We start from the raw sequence: 23,565 nt of genomic DNA, 5'->3' as shown, positions 1-23,565 counted from the left end.
ACACAAAAGTAGCAAACAACATACAGATCTAGAGTTTGGTCTGGAATTAAGTCAGAAAAGAGAAATCTGGAAAAAGTAATATGTAGAAATATACATAAAGTAATTATAATAAGAGCTCAGTTTGATGGACAGAAATCTAATCTGCTACTATTCTAATGAAAGAATCGTTTTTAGCAACTTCAGTCTCCAGGTTCTGCTTTTTTAAATGAGGATTTATTCATTTGCCATACGATTAAATAGTAAAGTGAATATCTTTGGGTTCTTAATGGGTTCAGTTACAAGATATCCTCACAGGGGATGAGGAACAATACGGGCTTTTCTTCATTTTCTCCTGGTGAACAGAAGACTTATCAGATGTGAGGAATAATTAGCCATTTAGTGAAAAGATGAAAGCAATAAATGTGATGCCGTTAAACAACGTAGAACGAGACAACTTCCACTACTATCATACAAATAATACTCTCAACATTAGTAATCATCTCAATTAACAATTACTCTCATAATTCTGTTAATTTATTATTAATATTTTTTCTATAAAATACTATTGAAGTATGAACTTTAAATACCAAAGATACTCAGCACATTTTTAGACAAAAAACAAGTTGCACTGAAAACTTTATTCGTTTACATAATAACAGAAACTTTTTATTGTTTATTGTGTCTCTAGAATATGAATGTTCTGTGGGGTGCAGGATGTTCCCCTTACGGTCTAGAGGGACCTCCAGCGCTGCAGCCAGGTGGCCCAGGACCAGGACCAGCACCAGCAGCGCTACGTCCATCCTTCTCCTCTCCATCATCGGACTGTGACGCAAAGGTCTACCGAATTACAGCGATGCCCCGCCTCTCTGCTCAGTCACAGTGTCTGAGGACGCGAGCACATTCACAACTGCAGGAAGACAAAGACAGAAAAGGGGGAGGTAAGAGGATGGAACGGAGATGATCGGGTCGAAACAAGCCTCCAGTTGCTGTGGTCATTAATCACAACATTGTGTTTGTTCATAAGCTGGTGGAAGGAAAGGAGGGAGGGATGCACATACTGTACCACTGGACAGAGATCAATGTCCGTTCCCATGCAGTGCCATTTGCTGGAGGCAAATCTAATGCCTTCCCAACACCGGTCGACACGACCAACATGAACTTAATTTGCTGGGCTAATCAAGATGCCGTTAGACTTCTCTGTCATATCGATCACATGAGCTGGCAGATGACACACCAAAGGAGAAGACGGGGGGGGGGTAGCAGCAAAGGACAACTATTCCCAGGTCAACTGGGCGTTTAGGTCCACACAAGGTGGCTCATTTGTTTGCAAAAGAAAGGTGAAATGATAATTATCAGCTGTTTGTGCCAAATCGCACCACTTATCAGAAAAACACCAGTACCTGAATATTGATACAGCTTAAAATGAAAGTTGGCAAAACTAAGGAATGAAAATAATCACTGTCAGGATCAAACCAGCGTGGCCAACCATCACAGGATAATGAGTCCAATGTTAACTTTTATTGGCATTTATCTAAATTGTTCATTCCCGTTATGTAAAAGTGCGCAGTTCATTTTGCAAGTTTTCAAATCAATAGGAAAAAGTGACAAATACAACATTTGATGAGGGTTTTTTTTTCTCTTTCAACAAAGGCTACCTGACCGGCCTTCATCTCCCTCCGCTCACCGTCTTACCCAAAGCGTCCACCGGAACAGTATTAAAATGTCACAGCTTAATCTGTGCTCAGGAAGCAACTTTGGGATATTAATTCTTGTTCCTTTACAAATAGAATCATGTGAATGCATTAGGTGTGTGTGGCCATTAGGTGTGTGTGTGTGTGTGTGTGTGTGTGTGTGTGTGTGTGTGTGTGTGTGTGTGTGTGTGTGTGTGTGTGTGTGTGTGTGTGTGTGTGTGTCCAGTCGAGATGGAAGGCATGTCTAGGAACAGAGGCTAGACAGGCAGGCAATCATACCCCACCCCTCCTCCTTGGGGAACTGATGTATTTGTTAATGCTGTCCTACAGTCATGATTCAGTAACGGCCCCCCAGCCGATGTGTCTGCTAACACGGGAAGAGACCAAGGCTAACATCTGGTGCCCCCGGCTTCCATTCTTCACACCTCTCGAGGGAGGATCTATGTTGCTCGCCTACGGCAGCCAATCACACTGTGGTTGGACCAGGCAGTCTTGGCTTGAGATTTACCATAAAGAGCTCCAAGGGGTGGGGGGCAATTTCATCGAGCTCGTTTGTAGGCTGCAGACAGGGGTGCTGAACTCAAATGAAACAGAAAACCTGCAATGGGCCTCATCTAAGCTCATTTGTTCAGGGTTCGCAACCTAACTCACTTGAGATCCATTCATGGCAGTTCTTAAAATATTGCATTATCACGTGTCTTCAGCGCTGGTTGAATTTTTCCTAATGTTAAAAAAAACTAATAAGTTCATTGTGATCTCTGGGAGAATTTAGCATAAGTGAAGTTGGCAGTGCTCAGTCATAGGTGAAAAATGAAAAGACAGTCAGCGACAGCAAGAAAATAAATATGTTAATTATAAATTTTACGGTGAATCCTTGAAAACCAGGCGATTTTCATTTGGAAAGACGCCAGGACTTCATTCAGGATTCCATTTCCTGATTTAATGAGGTGTAGCAGCTCAGCTCAAACCGGTCAGCATTTGTGTGCATACTGTGTATGTAAAACTGTATGCGCCTGTGTGAGTGTGTGCTTTAATTATCCCTATGGGCTATGGTGATACGGACTGACCCCTTACATCCTTGGAAGGTGGTGAAAACTCAAGTGGGGCTCTTATCATGTGAAAAAAAAAAACCCCACAAGCACTCAAAATACTGACGTCCACCTCATGAATAGTGAGAATAAAAATAATGGAAATATTTCATTTTTATACTTTTCAAATTAAGTCATGCAGAATTAATGTCCCTGTTCTAAACCTCCCCTTTCCCAATGTGCAGGAGAGAAAAAACATGCATAATGAGTACGTTTTGAACTCAAGCTGAAGTAGCTCTGCATCTGAGAGGAAACTTTAGTTCAAAACCATTTCTCATTTGAATGTACAATTTCCCCAGGGGACAAGCATTCACAAACCATATATCCTAATTGTCGAACTGCCCAATGCTTCTCGTGCTAACAGAACTGGAAAAGCCAAAGAAAATAAAGCTGACATCACTGGAGACTGCTGAGAATGAGATAAAAAAAGAAAAAAAGAAAAACACAGAACTGTTGGGAGAGCTGCCAGAAGTTGTCAGACGGATGATAAAATCTAACAGGAAATGGTCTGCTAGAGAGAAACACGACAGGATGGTAAAGACACTTCCACTGCAGAATTTTAGCTTCTTTTTTTTTTTTTTTTTTAAACAGACGACACTAAGATGATAATAAACTGTGATTCTGTGGACTAGTGCCAGACCATTAAAGGACCAGAGTGGTGTTTTGGAACATTTCAGCTCCTCAAACCTGCATTAACTCTTTTTCTTAGACGCTGGAAACAGGCTGTAAGCACAATAATACATTATCACCCTTTCATGTTAGTAGACAGACATTTATTAACACATCGGATACAGATTAAGATTAGGATTCATTTGTTGTCACATGTCTGGCCATCTGATGAATGTAAATCTACTTATTTTTTCAGGCCTGAGGAGTATAATATACTTAAACAAATCTTGACAGAGCCAAACTGTCTTTGCGTTGGCCGGCTTTTCAAAAACCCACAACTCCACAGAGAATCACAAGGGTGATTATCAATTTTCTCTGCTATTAACTAAACACAAGCAGATTTCTGAGCCAACTAAAGGTTTTTTTTAGTATATACACACTGTTATGGCAAAATGAAAGACAACGTTAATTACCGGCTACAGCTACATCTACAGCTACATACGGCCACCCTCAATCAAGACTTGCCTTTCACTGTGTTCATTTTTGAAGACACTTTGCACTTGTGCAACAGCTGCATTGAGCTGTCTGGCCTCTCATTCAGCCAGCCTCTTCAATTACTCCATTGTCATTTCCCCGTGGCCGGTTACTTCACCATCCCAAAACTAATTGCTTTTGTGCACGCCAGAGACGACGCACATACTGCCATGCAAATAGACACAATCACGCAACACTGGTAGCACAACGTGAGGGTCGGGAGATGTCTGGGCACGCAGATGAAGCTGACAGGGGCACGAGCACCAAGAATTGAAGCGCACCATGGTGTAAATGAAAAGAAGTCTGGAGGGAAATAAAAAAAACAAAAAAAATAAAAAGCTCAAATGAATCCCTTACAGCAACACATAATACTACTCCTTATGCATTATGCTAAGCACTGGTGAAGATAGCGCCATTGTCTGCGCCAAACAAAAGTGATGCAATTTCCACAACACCAACAGCATCACTGCTGTTGCATCAGTAAGGTTGAGTTTTTCTATGCTATGAAGAAAGACAAGCCTTTTTTCCGAGGCGAAGCAGCCTCATTAACTCCCATAATCAGCGCTATTGATGGTTCATGCAATCGGACGTTTGTGAGCCTTGGTATGGCCTTAATGGAGCAGCAGGGATCCCCTCCAGATGGTTCAATGTGAGGGTATAATGATGAGAACGGCGTCGCACTTGGAAGGCGGTGATGAGAAAACGGATACAGCTGAAAGAGTTTATTTTTTCGGAGGTGCTCCCACTGAAGTTCAGAATGTCACTGTGTGACATTCAAACCCCAAAGCCGGGGGCCAATTTTTCTGACATTACACATCTATGGGAAAGTGGGAAGTAACTTGAAAGGCCTTGCTGTTGAAATAGCATTGCATTTCTTCGAGCTCACTTACCGAAGTTTGGAAAGTCAGAAACATGTGGGAGTTGAATGTGACGTTATATTCCTGCTGAATGGTCTCCTGTATGTCCTTTTGAGCAAAAGCTGCAAGGAGCACTAAATCTGTTGATTCACAGCTGATGTCATGGAGGGGCTTTATCAGTGATATGAATTACAGCCCTGACGTACGAGTCAGAATGATCAGTAGCGCTGACTAATACCTTTCATAGACTTTTTATCTGCAGCTATAAGATGACAAAGGAGAGTTTGCGTCCCTGCTTCAGCATACGTTTCCCATAATCTTCTCATTAGCTTTTATAATTGGGGCCGTATGCAAATAATTGGTGCAGTTAACATATGAATTGAGGTCCTGTTAGTCAGGGAGACCCCGCGGCTCAAAAACACGCTGCAGCCCTTTCATCTGGCCTGCACAATGACAGACAATAGAGTGTGGACCTTTAATTTGTCCGCCCTGCTGTAAATATGTTGTTGGGGGAACGCTGCAAGTTAAAACTAAAACTGAGTTACATCTTAAATTTAAACCTTGGATTAGCCTTGAAATATGACATTTTCTAATTTTTGAAAATCGGTTTCAACTTGTGCAGAAAATATGGTAAGAGTTGATTCTGAGATTTATGAAGCTTTAAAAGCTGGGAATAAAAGTTGGAAGTTTTTTGCAGCATGCCTTTAGACAATCCAAAGCAAAGTGACTAACGTAGATAGACATGCCGCTTTAATCTCTAAAGTAGTCCTTCAAGGACATGTTCCGTTTTCAATACTTCTGCCTCCTGCTATCAATCGACCACAACTCTTAAAGCTAATGGACATGTGCTACTAATGCGATGTGTCCGTCGATTTGTTTGGTCCTCCTTCTTTCACAGAGCGCCACACATTGCCATTCACCAAGCTTCCTCCCTGTACACGCCAAAAACCACTATGTGATTCGCTCCCTGTCACCTCTGCCCAAATGCTAATGAAGGCTGGCGCCGGTACTTGTGAGAGGAAGTTCCTCTTTAGCATGCAGATGGAGGCAGCACCCCTTGATGGGAAGGCCGTGTTAAGGAGGAAATCCCTGCCTATCCAGCTTGAATGCAACCTGAACACATTTTGCTTTCATCACATCATTGCAAACCGGCTAAATATGACTTGGAGCAGATTTGTCACATCCTCACATTATACCGGCACTTTCACTGAGAGGTTTCTCACGATTGGATGAGCGGTGAAAGCCTGGTAGAAAAATTGGAGGTCCTTCAATGTTTTCACAGCGAAAGCAATAAATCATTAATAAAGCAGCAATGGAAAGGTGGCGAAAGTGAAACCCCCACAGTGTGTTTGTACTCTTGTCTGACACCTGACTTCCAAGGTAGCTAATTACGAGAGAATTAAAGAGAGTAGAATCGTTTTTTAAAAAGCATTCATTAAAACAAGATCAGGAGGGGAAGCAGCGGCGCGCTGAATGAGTAACTGTGGATTTGACCTTGACCTTTATTTGATGGCTAATCCACACACGGTAATTACTCATTAGATAATGTTTTCAAATTGCCAAGCAGCATTACTCCTGCATCTGTGTGTGTGTGTGTTGCATTCACACTCACCTCATCTTCAGTCAACAATTTGCATATCCCGCCTCCCTGCTATATGTTTGTTCAAATAGTCTGCGGGTCAGGGCAGGATGTCGGACGCTATAGTTGAAGCCACGCCTTCCTTATGAGTGTGTTATGGGTGAGTTTATTCATATGCTGAGTAGAGGTTCATTATCATCAGCATGTGCAGGAGAGTGGGAGGAACGCATTCCTACTGGCTTCCTGAATAGCTAAAGGCACTCTCCAAATCCTCTGCACACAATGTCGAGACACACTTTAGATACAGAAACACAACATCTTTGAGAAAGTAATCAACATAGAACCAATCTGCTCCGTGGCGACAAGCAAATCTTTTGAGGCAGACGACAGAAACCACAACATAAACATGGAATTAGAAAATATACTTGTGGTTATAGAGTACATTCCATTGTCTGGGGAGAATGTTTTATTTTTAAATATAAAGACACTTCATAAACTTTAACAGAAGAGAGCTCGTAAAAGTGCACTCCAGCAGGGCATTCCACGGCGATCCTTTCATGACCTCAGGTCTCCATGTTGACAAAAAGATGTCAGCTGTCTCCTCAAACGCAGACGCGAAGAAAAAGGAACAAAGAGACCCAAACCCATTTGTCATCTCATAAGTAACCTTGGAGAGAAACTGTACGCTTGACATCTGCTCGGCCCAAAAAAAAAACACAAAAAAAAAAACTTCTCAAGCTCTTCTTAGTCGAACAAAAGAGGCATGATTAGAATCTCAGTTTGCCACAGTATCCACACTGGATGGCTTTCTCCACATGTGAATGGTCTCTCAAGAAGGGGGCCAATATGGGGAGTTTACTTTAAGCTTAGGGGTGCAATAAAAAGATTGCGGGAGGAAATGGAGGAAAGGTCCACCTGAAAAACAGGAAAACCGTCCGCTGTGATGTTGTGTTGGATGTGAAAGTCCTGCCGTGTCAGCCAGGTCAACAAAAAGAAACCACATCCGCACATGATTGCTTTGAGTCAACAGTTAATGCATCCAGACCTTTCTGGAAAAGCAGAGCTGTATGATAAACGTCTTTCTGGTAGATTCAGAAATGTGCTGATTGGTAGAGGCAGGCAGACAAGCAGCGATGGGGCATTTAGATGTGACTGTGCTTTGTGTGGTACCATTCAGTCCGGCGAAAATCTGCCGACAACATCAGATAACAAAGCGTGAATGCTGACTGTGCGCTGGAACAATCTGTTACTGCTGTGTGTTACCAGAACATGTAATTTTCCAGGGAAAAAGTAGCAGGTGGACAGAAAGAGAGATCTGGTCTTACTGAGGACAATCTTCTCTGTCCTGAGGCCTTATTGATGGTCGTAATCAGAGCGAACAGCATGATGGAATTTACCCACAGTGTGAAAAGGGATTCAGAGGCAGTTCAATTTAAAGAGACGGGGGGGGAAAAAGAGGCTTTAATTGTGTCATGTCTTTGAAAAAAAAATCTATAAGAATGGATGGATTGACAGGGATGTCCGTATTCTAACGTGTTCACAATCACAATCCTGAAATGCAGATGATTATCTATTCTGACCTCATGATCTACTCTGATGAATCTGGATCCATCATCGGAGCGACATTTCTGTCACCTGCATGAAAGACATAATAAATGTCTCTTCTTTGTTTATTTCAATTGTGGTTACACTTTAACTTAGATCTTGTGATAAAATAAACAGAAGATGAGACTTTTTATAGCACTGATACAAATCAATGGCACAACAAAGACAAACAGCGGTGAGAAAATCCCCGACAGGTGGACAGAGGCGGCGAGGTCTAGTGTTATTGAGGGCCGCCGCCACTTTCACAGAGCGCCACAGTAGTCCTCTCCTGCTGCTCCCCTCCTCCACCTCCTCATCCATCGGCCCCTTCTACTCCACCTGTGTCTGTGAAAGGTCAGCGCAGAGGAGGGTCCTTACCCCCTCCCTGAACCAATAGCTCCCACAGCACAATCAGCTAGAACCCATTGCCAGGAAACTCAATCAAAAGAAGGGCTTTAGAAGGCTCCAGACCTCTCAAACCAACCCCCCACACCCCACACCCCCCAATTGTCTCTGGAAGGCTTCCCCACACCACAATCGGTCTATATGTAACACTGTAAGAGGAGTTGCTCATTACCGCCCGTCCCCAGTTCCATTTTGTCTCTTTTGTGAGGCTGACAGAAGAATCCAGTAGCCCAGTCGGGCCAATAAAAGTGCAGAAACACAATAAAGAAAGAAAGACAAAGAGTAACAGAATGAATTTGCAAATAGTCGGATGATGATAAGACACAAATCAGATATTCATCCTGATGCTTTGGTTCACAAGAGACATATTAATACATAAATGTGTCCCCTCTGGTGTCACTGCAAGGCAGCTCTTTAAAAGGCATCAGTTTAAAATCTGCCATTCATCCCAGAGGTTAAAGTATTGGCTGATAGACACACTACACCACCATGTGTGTGTGAATGTCAGAGCAATCCATTATCACATAAAGGAAGCTCTATGTAGTTGCCCCTTCTCTCTGAATCTCTCTCACAGCCCCTCCTTAGCTCCATTCAGATACGGCAGGTGAATACAAATCATTTCCCCTTCGCCGCTTTCCAAAAGGACTCACCATCCAATTTCAGACATAGAGCGCACAAACAATAGTCCATTCAAAGTGTGAGAAAATCAAATCACAGGCTTCTTTTTTTTTTTAATGCAAGACAATTCGGAGTTAACCCCTTCAAAATGTTCGACATGCTCTGACAAATAGATATTTCTTTCTCGTCAAGTGTTATCCAAAGATCTCTGAGTTTCACTGTTAGATGATGTGAATGAGGTCAAGGAGAGAAACTGAAGACGAGATGTCAGATGGGAAGTTCTAGCAGACTGTATCCCAATAATTCATGCTTTATGGCATTGTTTAGCTTGTATTTGTTGATGAAATTAAAGGTTTTAGTGTTTACAGATAAATATTAATCTTGATCTGAATGCCTGCAAATATAAATATACACAACAGCCGTAAAGCTTTACATTTGAGAAGCTTAGTTTGAGAAGAGGTGGCAGACAAATAGCTCTTTCTGTAACGTGTGAATCAGACAGGCACACCTCAAAATGAGAGCAGGTACCTCCGATCCAAACGGTCTCTTTCAGCCAAATCCGAAGGAGCTCTGATTACGCCGGCTTGAGTTACAACCAGTCTGTTTAACAAGTTGCATCTTCCTTTGCTAAACTGATAAAACAAGCCAGAGTCAGCAGGCAGTAGATCAAATATAGCCCCCGAGTCAACTCTGCTTGACTGTATGTGAACCAAAGAAGGTACAGTCTGATTTCATTTCAAATTTCCCCAGTTCAAAGACTTTTAATAGAATCTGATAGAATTAAGCTTGCAGGCGGAGAAACGTGGGATACTTTAACATAAAGGATAAAAAAAAAAAGGGTCATGGCAACGGAGGAGATAACATCTCTTTTAAATGAATGTGAGATTTTTTTTGACTCCATTTCATGTCAAGCACTGTTTTTTGTTTCAATTAAAGAAAGACTGAAGAATGTGACTGAAAGTCGTTGGTGGTGACCGACTGATACTGGCTGTTGGCAAGTTACCAAGACTCATAGTGAACATGTCTTTATGTGTCTCGTGGGTGTGGATGACTGAAATGTGGGTTAATGAGTATTAATGATACTAATGAAGTCCTGGGCTTTCTCATAAAGGAACATTTTGTGCAAATCTGATGTGAAAACTCAAAAGTTTCCTGCTGTTATAGTTCACACATTTTCCCTTTTACGTCCTACGTATGAAGAGTTTGAGTGTTTTCTGAGTGGGTTTGGTGTTTTACCCAATGAACTTCGCAGCTCAGACACGCCTGGCTCCATCCTTATAAATCATGTGGCCCCATCAGAAATAATGGCCCCAACAAGAGCTGCTCCATCAGCCCTCATTTGTCAAATGGTGATTCCGGAGGAAATGCTGCTCCCATTTAACACTAACAGTCCGACCGGGTTCCGCTAACTGCATCTGTCCTGTGTCTGGGTTTGACGCTACGAGACCAGGAGGAGAGTCTGCTGAGTGTTAGATAATGGGTGGGCAAGGTTTTTATAATTGTGTCCGTTGCTCGGAGCAGGTTGGAACCTCATGGCCGGACAAGGTGTGTGTATGCGTGTGTGTGTGTGTGTGTGTGTATGTGTATGTCAGGTACTTGCCACCAGGGAAGGACACTAGCCACGTGTCAGTGTGTTTGTGGCCCCAGGGTCAAACATGACACATGAATGAATTAGTAGCATAACCGATAATGGTATCTTTGCTGGAACAATCCACCCTCCACTCTCAACCACTGACACCTAAATAAATGCACTTCACTGCAGCAAGTACAAAGTGTGTTTTAAACACAGGTTTGCAGTCGTTCATTAACAAAGCTGAAATTTGCTGAATTACTAATGCAAATATGCGGCATTAGTAAATGAGAAAAAGATTTGTGACTCAAGCAGTGGTTTTAATTACATGAAATTAAATCTAAGAATTTAAGGGATTACACTAATGGTAGACGGAGGCATGTCATAATTTACAAAGCAATAGAAACCCACAGCCGTACATCTGTGTGTAGCTCACCGTCGCTCCTGTTTCACATTCATTCTTTACCGTCTCTCTCTTTCTCAGCAGGTGGAGAGAGAGATTTCTCATTAGAATTGGTTTAGATGCAGGTGAGCAAGGGGTTACATCTAAATCCACCCATTTTTATTCCACTACATCACCCGTGAAGCAGGCTGTTTATATTGATGAGCAGATAGACTTGGCCTTGACCAGGACCTATGCATTACAGCCACATAAATCATTTGGTTTCTCGGAGGCCTCATCCACACAGATGGATCCCAGCAGCTCATTATAGTGTGAGGGCAATCTCCTCTGTCCTGGAGCTACATCGATATTTGGAATCCAACTAAACAAACCTCTGACTTTCAAGCACGGCGTGAAGAAGGACTCTGACGCACATTAACTCAAAGCCACGATACACAACTGACTTCAAACAGAGATAGATGTTTAATTACAATTACTTGGAATAATATGCATTGTAAAGCTGTTTTCTAATTTTCTCTTACAATAAATTAAAACTATATTTATAATTGTGAACATGTTTTCTTCAGCTCCATTCAGAAATCCAGACAATTTTTAGACGCTAACAATATCTAAGAACCAGAAGTGAGGCAGGTGATGATATTGATGGGGTATGTTTAAATGCTCACCGTGAAGCTATAGAGCCAGAGAACAATCAGGATAGCATGAAGATTGGATACTTTTAGCCCAAATCTGTCCCGGAAAATTTTTAAAAAAAATCTTCTCATACGTTCACTGTTGTTGTCTTAGACCTATGCCTTAAATCTATACAAAGAACAAAACAAAGACATTTTGGAGGAGATAAGTTCAGGTATCACACCCTAGGAGGAGATAATGTACTGCAGATGTTTCCTCCTTCTTCCAGTTTTTATGCTACGCTAAGCATAAAACCTTTAAATTGAACCTTTAAATTTAAGTTTAGCAAGCAGATGTGAGATAGAAATCAATCTTGTCATCCAACTGTCAGTATGGAGACAAATTTATTTCCTCAAATGTCCAACAGGAAATTGTCATAAAATAAATAAAAAAGGGGGTAGACATCATTTTTAACTTCATATAAATTGACTTGTTGCAAACAAACACAGGTAGAAGAATGAATAAGCAGCGGTGTCAGTATGGAACACCTCTGAGGCTGGATGATAAAATTGCTCTGAAAGGAGGAGCAGTGAAGGTAGAACATGGCCTGGAGGAAGGCTGGATGGGTGAAACAGGTTGAAAGGAGCTGAGAAAAGAGAAATGGATGGAGATGCGGAGCCAGATATAGATCGTTGTCTCCTCAGACTTCACACTCCTCAGGCCTGTCTGCCAAGGAGATTGTGAGTCAGTTTTGCATGAAGCTGACTTTTCTACACAACCCTCGAAGAGAGTAGGAGACCCCCAGGAGGGGCCTCGCCGACCTCTTTCTCTCCCTCACTCTCTTTGTATCCATGTATTCATCTATTTGGTTTATTCATGTCATTTCTGACTGTCTCCCTGCGCCTCCCTGTCTTTGTTTCTCAGACACATGGACACACACACAATCCGTAGAATCACATCTACATTCTGAGTGTTGACACAGAGAATTGTCAGGCTAGTGCCAGAAAGACACCTCAGAAAAATTCCGACACATTCATGTATAGAAATGTGCTGGGAGCAGCCCAGGGGCCCTCTCTGAGTTTATGGATCCCTCGACTCATCAGCGGGGACTCTGATCTCAGGAGCGCTGCTGCATCGTATCACTGCATTCTAACCAGAATCTTCAACTCACGCTCCTATATCAGTTTATGCAAAAAAAAAAACAAAAAAAAAAGCTACAACGAAAAGAAAGCCAGTGGATCACACTCCAGTTATTTAAACACTACAGTAGTAGAGTCTGAATTTATTTTGTCCAATAATAGGTTATCTTTCAATTTAAATGCAAATGGGCAAATGGGAGATTTGGGTTTGGTAAATTGCAACACTGTGTTAGTCATTTGAGACGCACTTAAATGGTGAAATTAAAAACATCAAAGTAAGAAAAATGAGAATCCAGATCATCATGGAGATTTGAAAATGCCTGAAATAAAATTTATGACACATAAATTCTGCTACTGTTTTACTGAGCAAAGTTTCGTTACTGATTAAAATGACACAAAACTATAATCTATGTTATAAATTACAGTTTTGCAGTGTTTTTTTGGAGAATTTATCTATCTTCAGTTGGTGGCTGTTTGTTCCTCTTTTAGTAAATATCTTTTTAAATATTTTTTTTTAGATTTCCTTGGAAATCTCTTTTTGAAAATGACTGTCTGGTATCTAAAACTAGATGTACTGGATGGCCTGCCAGATCCATACTGGAACCATCTGCACTTGATGCTCGTTGCTGCCTTCAGTCTCCTTACGGTCGGTAAAACACGTGTTGATTTGGCCTGAAGGTCACTGAACGTTTTTATACCACATCCAAGCACGGAATAAACTTTCTAATGCTCATCTTATATGTGCCAAATATCATTGAAAACATTACTAAATGTGCCTAAAATCACAAACCTCTACTTTATCCCCAGTCACATTTTCAACATCATAATATGGAGATGCTGCAGTCATGAAAACTGTTTGCTTTTTATTACTGACACAATTTATGTGCCGTAACTTCAACGAGATCAATTCCCAAATGCTGCCTGACCGCAGCATATATGTCAAGACTGGATAATGTAATTCTGAATGTAAGATTTACTGTCAAGGCCACAATCTAATAGCTATGAAGGCAAAGCCCTCAAATCTTTTTTCCCACCCTCCTCTGTTTGGCTTTAAAACAAACGCAAACAATGACTCCACGTTCCCCGTTGGCCACGTGAGAAAAATAGGTGAAATACAGCACGCCGGACGTAAACAGAAACCGCCTTCCATTGAAGGGCCTGGAACATGAATGCTGCCGATCACAATGGACGCTTCATGCTTCACTGAGTTCCAAACTGCAGATTCAGCGCCTGAGCGTGGTCCTGTGTGACTCAGCCATTGAAAACTGTAAACTCAGCCTCTCTGGTCTGCAGGACATCATCTCAACAACAACCGCCGCAGTGGGATGGCACAAGAGGAATGGATGTAGATAAACTGAGAAACCTGCACAGGAAAAAAAGAGCGACTGAAGTAGATTCAAAAGGGGTGCTGCCTCCCCTCCCAGCTCAGCATCATTCATACTCCACAGGCCGGGGGACACGCATCACCCCGTGTCATCTCCACTCGTCTCCCCACTGAATTACTGACACATTTCCACCTCTGCAGAATGAAAGGAGGAGCAGCAGGTTACAACTAGGTCCCTAAAACCCTGTGTGAGTCAAATCTCAGGCGTCTAATGGACACCAAGACCTTGTGTTTCAGGGAAGCCGCGGTTCTTTAGCGCTCCATTGTGCTGCCGCCATTAGCAGACGTTTCTACCTCTACATGCGCCGCTATTATGACACACAATTTGTCATAATGGAGGCTATTTTGTGATTTCCAAGTCTTGACACCCACTGTCCCAGCAGTGGGCGAGGATAAGAGGGTGTGTTACCTTGACAACCATATGCATCAAAGAGACAGCTGGACACCAGGCACACAGTGTTGTGTTTCATATTTCCTGACAAATGGATGCTGACACAAAAAATATTTTACTGGTGGACAACCCCGGTCAACCAGGTACAACCTTGTCCTTACAATGGGAATAAAAAGATAAAGCATCACAAGAAAGAAGAGAGTCATTATGGTGGAAAGGTTCATACCCATTGAGGAACTCAGAGTGAGTCAATATTAATATGTTCAAGCTTTGACAGCATCACAGATGAATATATTTGGACGGGTTACACTTGCCAGGCATGGCAAACAGAACGCCATGCCTTTCAAGCGTCGCATCCCACAGGAGAGGAAGAACAAGAACCTTTGATTCTGAAAGGCCAGAATTCACATTGTCTTAGCGGAGATGAGAAGGAAATTGGGAAATTGGGTTCAAAGTCTGACAGAAATGGTTCCAACTCACCAGAGCACCTCTCTCTCTGTCTCTGTCTCTCTTTATCCCCCTCCTTCCTGGCCTAGCTGTCAGCTTCTTCCACTTCTTCTTCTGTGGTTTTTCAACCTGGTTACAGAGAGATGGGAGAGAATAACAAATGTCAGTATCGTTTCGATTCCTCTCCCTATGTGGAAAACAAAGTTAAAGCAACCAGATAATGAAAAAAAAAACTTTCTTAATCAGATTTCTAGGGAGGAAAGTTTGCACAGCTACACAATGTATGTTATCCAACGCAGTGCATCCATCCATGGCCAGAAGTCCATGTGTGGTTCTATTATTATCTGCTGAAACCCTTTTCCGATCAGACACCTCTTGCTCTGTCACCATCACACCACAGCTAACACACCAGGGTATCTCGACAGGAAATCTCTCCTTCCCATGGAACACTTGTGAAGGGAGGGATTTGTTTTTCATGGATAATCATCTCTGAGTGTGTTGACTGTTTGGAAGTGCATTTAAGACACTCCTAACTGTGACAAGCCTCAGTTGTAAAAAGAAAGCAAACATTCACGCTGTGTAAGCGGAAGTGTGAACATGGATTTTCAGAGACAGGAGTGTGTAATCCAAACAGACAGAAAGGAGTGAGGATGAGAGCAGGTCGGGAGACGGATCCTCCCCTTGTCTCTCCCCTCGTCTTTCTGATCTCTCATTCTCTAAAGTCGATCCTTTCCATCCTGTCCTCCTTTCCTTATACCTACTATACTCCTCATTCTTGTCCTCTGCTTTTATCCTCTAGGCTTTTCCCCTCTCCAGCCTCTTCTGAATAATACTGCCTTCATTTCCTCTCCTCTCATCACTTCTCCCATGTCATGGCTTCACATTTCTAAAATTGACCAACTCCTTTTACATCTCAGTCATTTTTTCACCTTAAGGTTGTAGAAGAGTAGCGTGGGTGATTCTTCTTTTCTTATGTTTATGATCCATAAATTTGTTAGAAATAATATAATAATATAATAACAGAAATAAATGACATTTTCTTCATCTCAATTAAAATTAAAAACGCATCATTACAACTAAGCATTTGGGATTTAAATATCAAGTCAAGGGCTGTGAAACAGATTCCTCACTTCACCCCCTCCCGTCCTTGTGTTTTACCTCCTTCTCTAATCGTCACCTCACATTTCCTCTCTCCTCTGACACGTCCTCCTTGTTCCTCACTGAGAACAGAAGTCAACCGCTGACTGCTGCTGTTACATAGGAACCTAAACATGGACTCGTGGGAAAAAAAGGTTCAAATAATCCCATCCATCCAAATGATCCACTCTCCATTTTTCATTTCACTGCTCTCCTCTGTTGCTGTCACATCGTTTCATATTTTCACAGTATCAAAAGATAACGTTGGTATAGGAAAGACTCAACACATTTTTGATAGAATTTACATCTCATATTTCTAGGAAAAGCAAAAGTCTATGTTAGACATGACTTCCCTTTGTCCCCCTAGACTGTCACGTTTTTATTCTCTGATCTTCTTCATCGTCTCCCTTCTTGTGTGTTTTTTTTTAGCATTAGGGTCAGAAGCAGCCATGCAGACAGTCACAGGGGCTGTCAAAGCCATACTTCTCAATGGTTTGTCTATAAAATATTTGTAAGATATTTCCTGTGGAAAAACACAGAAATAGGTTTCAGTGATGTGAGATACATGAAGACAGTGTTAACATGCCTTTAGATGGACAGAAAGGGTTGAGGTGTCCCACCCTTACCTGTCCCTTTATTCTCTCTATTACTTCGCATTACCTGTGGTACCAAAATCCTTTTAATGAAGTCAAAATAAACTAAACAGGTAATGATGAGTGTAAATACTGATTGCTGGGTGGAGGTGAGTTTTAACATCACTTATGCCTCCAGAGATTTCAGTTTCTCTGGGTCCCAAAAAGTTTCTTCCTCTCAGATGATGGAATCTGAACTGCTCCTAACTCATACCACATTTGTGACTCCAGGGGGGTCCAGGGGGGATAAATGGACTCTCTCTTACATTTAATTGTAAAAACAACAGCAAAGAGCGACATACTGGATTACTGGCTCAATGGACATTCTGCTCTCTCCATGGGTTTTTATGCTGCTTAGTGTTATTTTAAATATTGCAACTAGAAAGTGTTACAACAACGGCAGAACAGAAAATACAGAACATTTCTCCATATAAATCTACCTTTTTCTGACCCCTGGAACTAAAAGGGTTGTGAACCTCTATTTAATAACCTCAGGCATAGATGTATTCCTCTAACACCATATTATTGCCTACACCTGCACTGACATTATACCATACCGCTCATTGATTATCTTGTTCAGCTCTAGTGCGACCTTACAGGTCCGATCTCTCAGTCTCCATCTCGCTCTGCATCGGCTGTGAAACAGCCGATTACAGCTGAACAAAACACAACAAAATGACCTTTCTGCATCCTGTTTGAATGAGCTGATCCCATCAAAAGCAACCCCACACCCCATGACGCCGAGCCAGCGATGCCGTCAACCTCTGCCCCCAGACACCCCACAGCCAAGCTGAGCTTGGTCCAGCTCAGCTACCATGGCGATGAGAAGAAGGATGGGGAGCAGAGACTGAAAATAGCGAGCAGATCAGATGCCAACAGCGGGCAGTGAACGGGACTTGGAGAGGACAGAGAGATGAACATAGATAGCAAAACATTTTATGCCAAGGAAAAGTGACAGCAAAAACAGAAGGGGAAAAAAAAGTCTTTTAATCACCCTGAAATTTAAAGATGCTCAAAGCAATATTCTCACATTCACAATGGATCAAATGTCTGTGTGTAGGATCTACCTTCTGTGAAGTTCCTTCCAGCCCTGCTGTGTTTTTACTGTCTTTGTGTTTAAGCTCACTTTGTATTTCACTTTCATTTCAAATAACTTTCCCATTCCAGCTCTCCCAGCTGACATAAGGGTTGTTCCAGCTGCAGGCGGCAGTTTTCAGCTGAAAAGCTCCAATAAATCCACTCCAGTCTAACTGCACACCATACAATATCAGAGAGACTAAATTAGCAGGTGGGTACAGTAAAAGGCGTACTCATGACGGTTAGAATAAGAGTGTGAATAATATCAATCAGAACAATATTTGTTTAAAGGGGAGACAAACAGGATGACATAATCAACAAAGCACAGACCTGAGTCTCAAGAGAAAAAAATGTATCAAAAGCAATAATAGAAGTTTCCATTTGTCAAATAAATGCCCACAGAATGAACAAGCCCCTGCAGGTAATGGTTGGTAATGGATTTTCACGCGTTTGTCTGATGAGATGCTGATTTTCTCATCCTAGCTTTGTTGTTTTGATGTGTGTGTGTATGTGTGTTTGCATGCCTGCGTGTGTGTGTGTGTGTGTGTGTGTCCTCTGACTGAGGAACCACACTCAGCATCTGCATAGAGGCCGATAGGTTTAAATTTAGAGTCTCGCTTAATGAGAATCAGTGTGGCTAGAGAGGATCCCGCTCTCGTGATGAAGCATCATTACTGCTCACATAGTCAGACGTCCCCTCATGCAATTAGACCCAAGTCAAACTGAGAATAAACAGCAGATTAAACGCAATGTGGTGACTATGTATAAAATACTGATAGCGAAGCTGACAAAAAGGACAAAACTTATATGGCCGTCTCTCTTCACACAAAAAAAGCACTAATGTTTTACCAAGTTGCAGAGAACAACGTCACTTTTCAAAAAAAGGTTGCAGACAAAACTAGCAAGACATAGTTTTAATAGATACAGCATGTTTGAAATCATCTAAAGCTACAAATGTGGACTGCATTGCTTATTTATTACACCGCAGCATCTTGTTTAATTGAATTGTCATTTTATGCATTGAATGACAAAAGTTGTTGTGGGGCCCAAGTAAACACTTTCAGATGTCTCATTATTATTGTCAGCAGTTAGCTCAACTGAAACCAGGATTTTATCTATTATATGATGAAGAGAGAAAAACATTCACAAGGAATGAAAGCAGCTGCTGTAAAAATGTCTTCCTTCACGAGGGCAACAAATATATATGACTTACAACAGCTTAGAAAAAGACAGGAAAAGTGTTGTATGTTTAAATGTTGCATTCTTCCTTGATAAATACCTTCACCAATGGCAATCACAATTCAGAAATAATCTAATCAATTTAAGTGTTTCAGTAATGGAATCATGCAAGATGCTCGCCTGGAGATTCCTACCTGACATACCATAAAGCAACAGCTAAGAGCGAAGAGAAAACATCACCTTTAATGTCTGTACGCGTCAGAAAGTCCTCTCAGTGGGTGTACCTGCAGATGGAGAGCACAAATCAGTCGTCATAATCCCAGCGGTTGTGTATTCCTCGATGCGTCTGCTGTGACTGAATGACAGTACAGAGAGGAGCGCCTCACAAAATCACCCCCCACCCTCCAGCACACCCACAGCCCCACCTCCCATGACCCTCCCTCCCCTCTCACAGCGGGATTAAAACAATCTTTTGTCTCTCTACAATAGGGGTTAAACATTTCCTGCGATCGCATGAACTACTAACAGAATCCACACAAGTTCCAAAGCGAGTGTAACTTTGGGGGAATAAACATACATCTATGATAAAGTTACTTGCTCTGTGGTGGCAGGATGAAGCGATGACACAGCGTGACATCCTGTGATATGAAATTAAGAGTGCATGAAAGCAAAACCGACAGCATAATTATATGTTAAATGAAATGGCACAGTTTTCATTAAACTGATTGTGCATGAGCGGATGCAGCTTTGAGATGTTCAATAGAGGGTGGAGGTGGAAAAAAAGCAGCAAAGCCACTTGGATAAAAGGAAAAAGCCTGAAGGCGCATCCTAAAGACTTCCTTTCCCTTACAGTGTGGTGCCAGAGAATGCTCTCACCTACACTGAACAGATGTCCCTTTGCAATCTAATCTAGTCGACTCCGTGAAGGGAAGCTTATTTATTGCCGACTCCTCACCGGCATTATTGGAACCTGTTTTAAAAGAATAGATGTGGAAAAAGGTCCTTTGACTTCTGTAAGCTATGGTTGCAGAGGACAACAATGGTAGGAGCGATCCCTTTGAAAGAGTCACTATTCTCTGGGTGCGACCCTAAATAATGGTACTCCTACTACAAAAGTATGTAACATGACCGACCTCAAAGAGCTTTGTCCGTCAAAGTTAACAATGATTTAGACTCTATTATGCAACAGATTTTTAACAGTTGTGCTGTATATAAATTCATTCATGCACTTTATGTCAGTACAATTGTGAGATACTGCTGTGCTCGCTACTGAAGGACCAGTATTCTGTAATGAGAACGTTGTCGAAAACAAGACGTAGGATTTTTTAAAGCAGGTCCTTTTCTCGCAAGAGAAAGTTCCAGTAGTAACTCAGAGGTTTCTTGTATAGTTTTTGACCTCTCGTAGCCCTTGAAACCTGTCTCATAAAATCTTTTTTATTTGTTTCTGCAAATAGTTGCACAATATTTGATGATCTAACTGTGACTGCACACCAGAATCACCTATGGGGACAACTGCAATTAAATACAGATGAAAACAACTTTTTTTTGTGTGTGTGTGGGGGGGGTTTTGCAAAAATTTGCAAGCGTTTTATGAGGAAAGAAATGTATTCACATGAGAAAACTCCCCACGGTCCTTTTAGGGAGAAGATGTGGATACGTCTTCAAATACTGCTCAAATTCTGTTTCCTCTCCTGCTGCTTACAGGTTTGGGAAAAGCCACTTACAGCAAGGTCGTAGGAATTCTGTCTGTAGTGGTGTGATATGCTCCAGGGTTTTGCAACATGAGCTTTGTTGCCTGTCAGTGCAAACATGATGTCCGCCCACTTAGCCTGATGAAACTGCTGACCTGTTGGGGCTTCACTGGCGGTCCAGAGACCTGAAACCTCTGCAATGCAATTCTACCTAATGCTAGTGGACACGTTCAATCGGTTTCTATCTAAACATAAGTCAGCATGTTAAGCTTTCTCAGCGTCTCACGTCACCGAGCAAAAAGCCATGAATTTAAAAAAATGCATCATAAATAAAAGCATTCTTAATGGCAGACATCTTTCAGGGAGATGATGGATAGCAGAGAGGTGTATAGATTATGGTATGAAATGACTCAAAGGGCCATATTTCACTGAGCGAGGGCCGTGATTGACCAAGTCTAATGGGCATTATTTCTGCACACTGACTCTGTTGAGTGGAGACACTGGGGTATTCCCCCCGACCCATTGGTCCTCAGACTCACACTGAGCCAGGACCGACGCCCTCCCTGCTCTTTGTCACATCACCAATAGAAAAACAATATTTCAATAGCAACTGCATATTTCAATGGCAAGTTTTAACAGAACAAAGTTCATGCTGCGGTCTAGACCAATCCCTCCTACCTTGAGCTGCACGCTATCTGCATGTGTGTGTGCCTGTGTGTGCATGCATTTGTCAATCAGTAGGTGTTCGTGGTGAGGACTTCTTTTCGAGTTTCCTATTCAGAAAGATGAATGGGTGTGAAATCTGATTGGCTCAGGGGAAACAATAAGAGGTTGGGTTCACAAGGCTATCGAGGCAGAGTGAGGGAGACACTGGGAAAAATCACTGCTGTCCGAGTAACGATATAAAAAAACAAGTATAGATGATTTAGTTTGCCTCAAGATGTGGGGGAAAAGGAATACATTGGGGGTTTTGAGTAACTCAGGTCACAGACTGATGGGTTTTGGACCACTCTGCAAAATATAAAGAGTTGAAACTGTCAGAAATTATCTTTATCACCCAGATGGATGCTGTTTGATCCACCTTTGGCTGAAAGGGCCTGTCAGATGAACTGGCCTGAAGGATAATGCCTTTCTACCAGGCATGTTCACTTTTGAACTGCAAATGCTAACACATTAGTCGACAGAGCTATAGGCCAATTTGGTGATGGAGGACACTCACCAATGAATCAACCTAGATTCAATCTGTACCTTTCATCAGGAATGAATATAGATGACATTAGCCTAGCTAGCTAATACCTAACCAGATAATTTTGCTGGTCTGTATGTTCATGAATTAGATCTCCTACCTCCACCAATGCCATTCTATGACTTTTTGATTCATCCAATTAAAGTAATTATTGAGTTAGCATTAAGACAGAATACATGTGTGTGAATGAGAGGGACCCAAGTGGAAGAGTGAGGTTACTGGGAGAAGAGATCAAGAAGGATAGAGGATTTTAAGTACTTAGACTCAACAGTCCAGAGCAATGGCGAGTCTAGAAAAGAGGTGAAGAAGTGTGTACAGGCAGGATGGAACGGGTGGAGGAAAGTGTCAGGTGTGATGTGTGATAGAAGAGTTTCAGCTGAAATGAAAGGAAAGGTGTACAAAACTGTGGTGAGACCAGCGATGTTGTTTGGTCTAGAGACAGTGTCACTGAGGAAAAGACAGGAGACAGAGCTGGAGGTAGCAGAGATGAAGATGCTGAGGTTCTCTCTGGGAGTGACCAGGAAGGATAGGATCAGGAATGAGTACATCAGAGGGACAGCACATGTTAGAGGTTTTGGAGATAAAGTCAGAGAGGCCAGACTGAGATAGTTTGGACATGTCCAGAGGAGAAATAGTGAATATATTGGTAGAAGGATGCCGAGTTTTGAACTGCCAGGTAGGAGGCCTAGAGGAAGACCAAAGAGGAGGATTATGGATGTAATGAGGGAGGACATGAAGGTAGTTGGTGTGAGAGAAGAGGATGCAAAAGACGGGGTTAGATGGAGGCAATTGATTCGCTGTGGCGACCCCTGAAGGGAAAAGCCGAAAGGAAAAGAAGTAGAAGATTGAGTTAATAGTCGCACAAGGAGGTAGGTAGGTTTAGTTCCCTACTGATAAAACCTTGTATATTTCAGGACTCGGTTTATGCACCCAGTTTAGTTATGTTATTATCATTCACCTAATTAAATCTCCGTTGCTGAAACGTTCATTATGAGCAACCGACCTGAAAAGCATCAAAACTCGTACGTAGAAAGCCTCAAGGTAATTGTTTCAGTTACTCGGATGATTTCTTTATTACAGCGTGTTCAGTCACTTGCATACGTTCATTCCCACTAATGTTTATCGGGGACATGATGGTTGCTGCAAAGCGACAAGGATGATAAACACTGAGATAAAAAATAAGAAGTAAGCCCAAGAGCTTAGAAAGAATGCCACACTGACTACGAATATTTTGGTTAATAAACTGATAACTGATAAAACAGACCAGAAGTCTCCTCTGGGTATTGCCCACCTCTTTCTGCTCGGCCATGTTTGTATTAGTTGTAGCCTTTTTAACTCTGGCTGAACTCACTACCACCCCATTTGTTTCTAGTGTCGACGGTATCGTGTAGCAAGACTATTATGATAACTCGAGGTATCCTGCTAGTTATCAAAGAAGCTGCGAAGAGGGGTTTCACATTGGACAGCAAGCAAAATAATATTTTTCGTGGTCTACAGTGATGATTCAGGCATCTGACTCAGCTCGGCGGACAAAGAGGAAAACAAAGCTTTCAGGGTCTTAAGGGAATTTACATGAATTACGGAAAGAGGCCCAGAGGGATGGCCGCGACCTCTGCTAAGCTTTTATGAAACTAAACAAGAGCCCAATCCCACCCATTAACACAAACACACACACAGGCAATCTCCGCTACACAAACACACACGCACAAAGAC

At 42.0% G+C, this 23,565-nt stretch overlaps 1 protein-coding gene across 8 annotated transcripts in view; it reads right to left on the bottom strand.

Moving 5' to 3' along the window:
* Positions 1 to 23,565, bottom strand: part of LOC137593490 (neuronal cell adhesion molecule-like) — a 64,528-nt gene that overhangs the window by 19,746 nt on the left and 21,217 nt on the right. For 7 of the 8 annotated variants that reach the window (XM_068312220.1, XM_068312226.1, XM_068312228.1 and 4 more), the window contains exons 2-3: positions 14,924 to 15,019; positions 707 to 886 (exon numbers count right to left, since the gene is read on the bottom strand). In XM_068312220.1, the coding sequence (XP_068168321.1) occupies positions 707 to 797 (91 nt within the window). In that variant the 5' untranslated portion in view covers positions 798 to 886; positions 14,924 to 15,019. Of the gene's footprint in view, positions 1 to 706; positions 887 to 14,923; positions 15,020 to 19,155; positions 19,200 to 23,565 lie in introns of all 8 variants that reach the window. The other variant, XM_068312221.1, reaches the window with a different exon arrangement.

This window comes from Antennarius striatus, chromosome 4 (assembly GCF_040054535.1).
Source record: "Antennarius striatus isolate MH-2024 chromosome 4, ASM4005453v1, whole genome shotgun sequence".
NCBI lineage: Eukaryota > Metazoa > Chordata > Actinopteri > Lophiiformes > Antennariidae > Antennarius > Antennarius striatus.
The sequence above is the reverse complement of the archived record's forward strand: the minus strand, read 5'-3'. Positions and strand labels throughout refer to the sequence as shown.